Source organism: Setaria viridis, chromosome 6 (genome assembly GCF_005286985.2).
Source record: "Setaria viridis chromosome 6, Setaria_viridis_v4.0, whole genome shotgun sequence".
Lineage (NCBI taxonomy): Eukaryota > Viridiplantae > Streptophyta > Magnoliopsida > Poales > Poaceae > Setaria > Setaria viridis.
In genome coordinates, this window is record NC_048268.2 from 11,516,645 (window position 1) to 11,518,073 (window position 1,429).

Genomic DNA, 1,429 nt, shown 5'->3' on the forward strand with positions numbered 1-1,429 from the left:
CGCAGGCATTTTTTAACCCGAAGGTCATGGTGTTGTAGCAGTAGACGTCGTAGGGCGTTATGAACACAGTCCTATCTTGGTCGGTAGGGTTGAGGGCAATCTAGTGATAGCTTGAGTAGCAATCAAGGAAGCCCAGCAGGGTGCAGCTTGCCGTAGAGTCCACGACTTGGTTGATGCGAGGAAGAGGGAAGGGGTCTTTAGGGTAGTGCCTGTTGAGATCAGTGTAGTCGATGCACATTCTCCATTCACCAGTTTTCTTCTTTATAAGGACTGGATTTGCTAATAAGTCGGGGTACCTACATTCATGGATGAAACTGGCAGCTAAGAGCTCTTTTTATTTCAAAACTAATAGCCTCCTTGTGATCTTGAGTGAAACAGTGAAGCTTCTGCTAGACCGGCCTTGTTGTCTTGCTCAACTCCAAGGAGTGCTCACCAGCTCCCATGGGACACCGGGCGTATCGGATGGTTTCCATGTGAATATGTCCGAGTTGTCCCGGAGGAAACTGGTGATCGCGTCTTCCTATTTGAAGGTGAGGCTGGACCCGAAGAGGGCCATCTTGGAGGGGTCTTCCAGGTCATGCTTGATCTTCCTCACTTGCGGTTCGAGCTGCAGCACCATGGGTCTTGGGTCCGCCTCTAGGATCATCAGTTGACTCTGGTCCACCTTCTTGGACTCGGTGAGCAACATGGTTGTGTTGGCCGAGTATTCCAAGGTCTCGACGAGCTACACGGCTTTCGTGTCACACTTGTAGGATGTTTCAACATCACCGAAGATGGAGAGGACACTGTTTGGAGCCGGCATCTTGAGGATGAGGTAGGTATGGTTTGGGAAAACCATGAACCTCGCCAGCATTGGTCTACCAAAGATGGCATGGTAGGACGTCTTGAAGTTGGCAACCTTGAAGGTGAGGTGCTCGGTGCGGTAGTTGTCTAGGGTGCTGAACGTGACCAGCAGGATGACTCTCCTGATAGGATAGGATCCTTTGCCAGGTACTATGCCGTATAATGGGTCTTCATAGGGAAGAAGCCACTCGAAGTTGAAGGCCATGCGCTTCAGGTTCTCAGTGAATATAATGTTGAGGCTGTTGCCACCATCGATCAACACCTCGGAGAGGAAGACTCTGTCTATAGTGGGGCACATAACTAGCAGGTAAGACCCGGGGTCCAGGAGGTGCAACCAGTGTTCCTCCCTTAAGAAGGTTATTGGCATCTCCGACCATTGCAGATACTAGACTGGTGTGATAGAGACGAAGTGCACTTCCCACCTTTGAAATTGTGCTTGTGCTTGTGTTTGCTGTGGAAAGTTTTGGGGCCACCGATGTTGATGTTCACCTCCCGCTCGGTGTGCTGGAACTCACCGTTGTTGTTGCCAGCATCCTAGTTGGCATTGGGGTTGCGTTGTTCATGGTGCTCTTCTCTGCATTGGTCG

General features: G+C 50.7%; 1 protein-coding gene across 1 annotated transcript; it reads right to left on the reverse strand.

Moving 5' to 3' along the window:
* Positions 1-724: 724 nt before the first annotated feature.
* Positions 725-1,210, reverse strand: LOC117861751 (uncharacterized). The gene has a single exon (XM_034745295.1). It carries the CDS (start codon positions 1,208-1,210, stop codon positions 725-727), a length of 486 nt encoding a protein of 161 aa, XP_034601186.1.
* Positions 1,211-1,429: the final 219 nt, after the last annotated feature.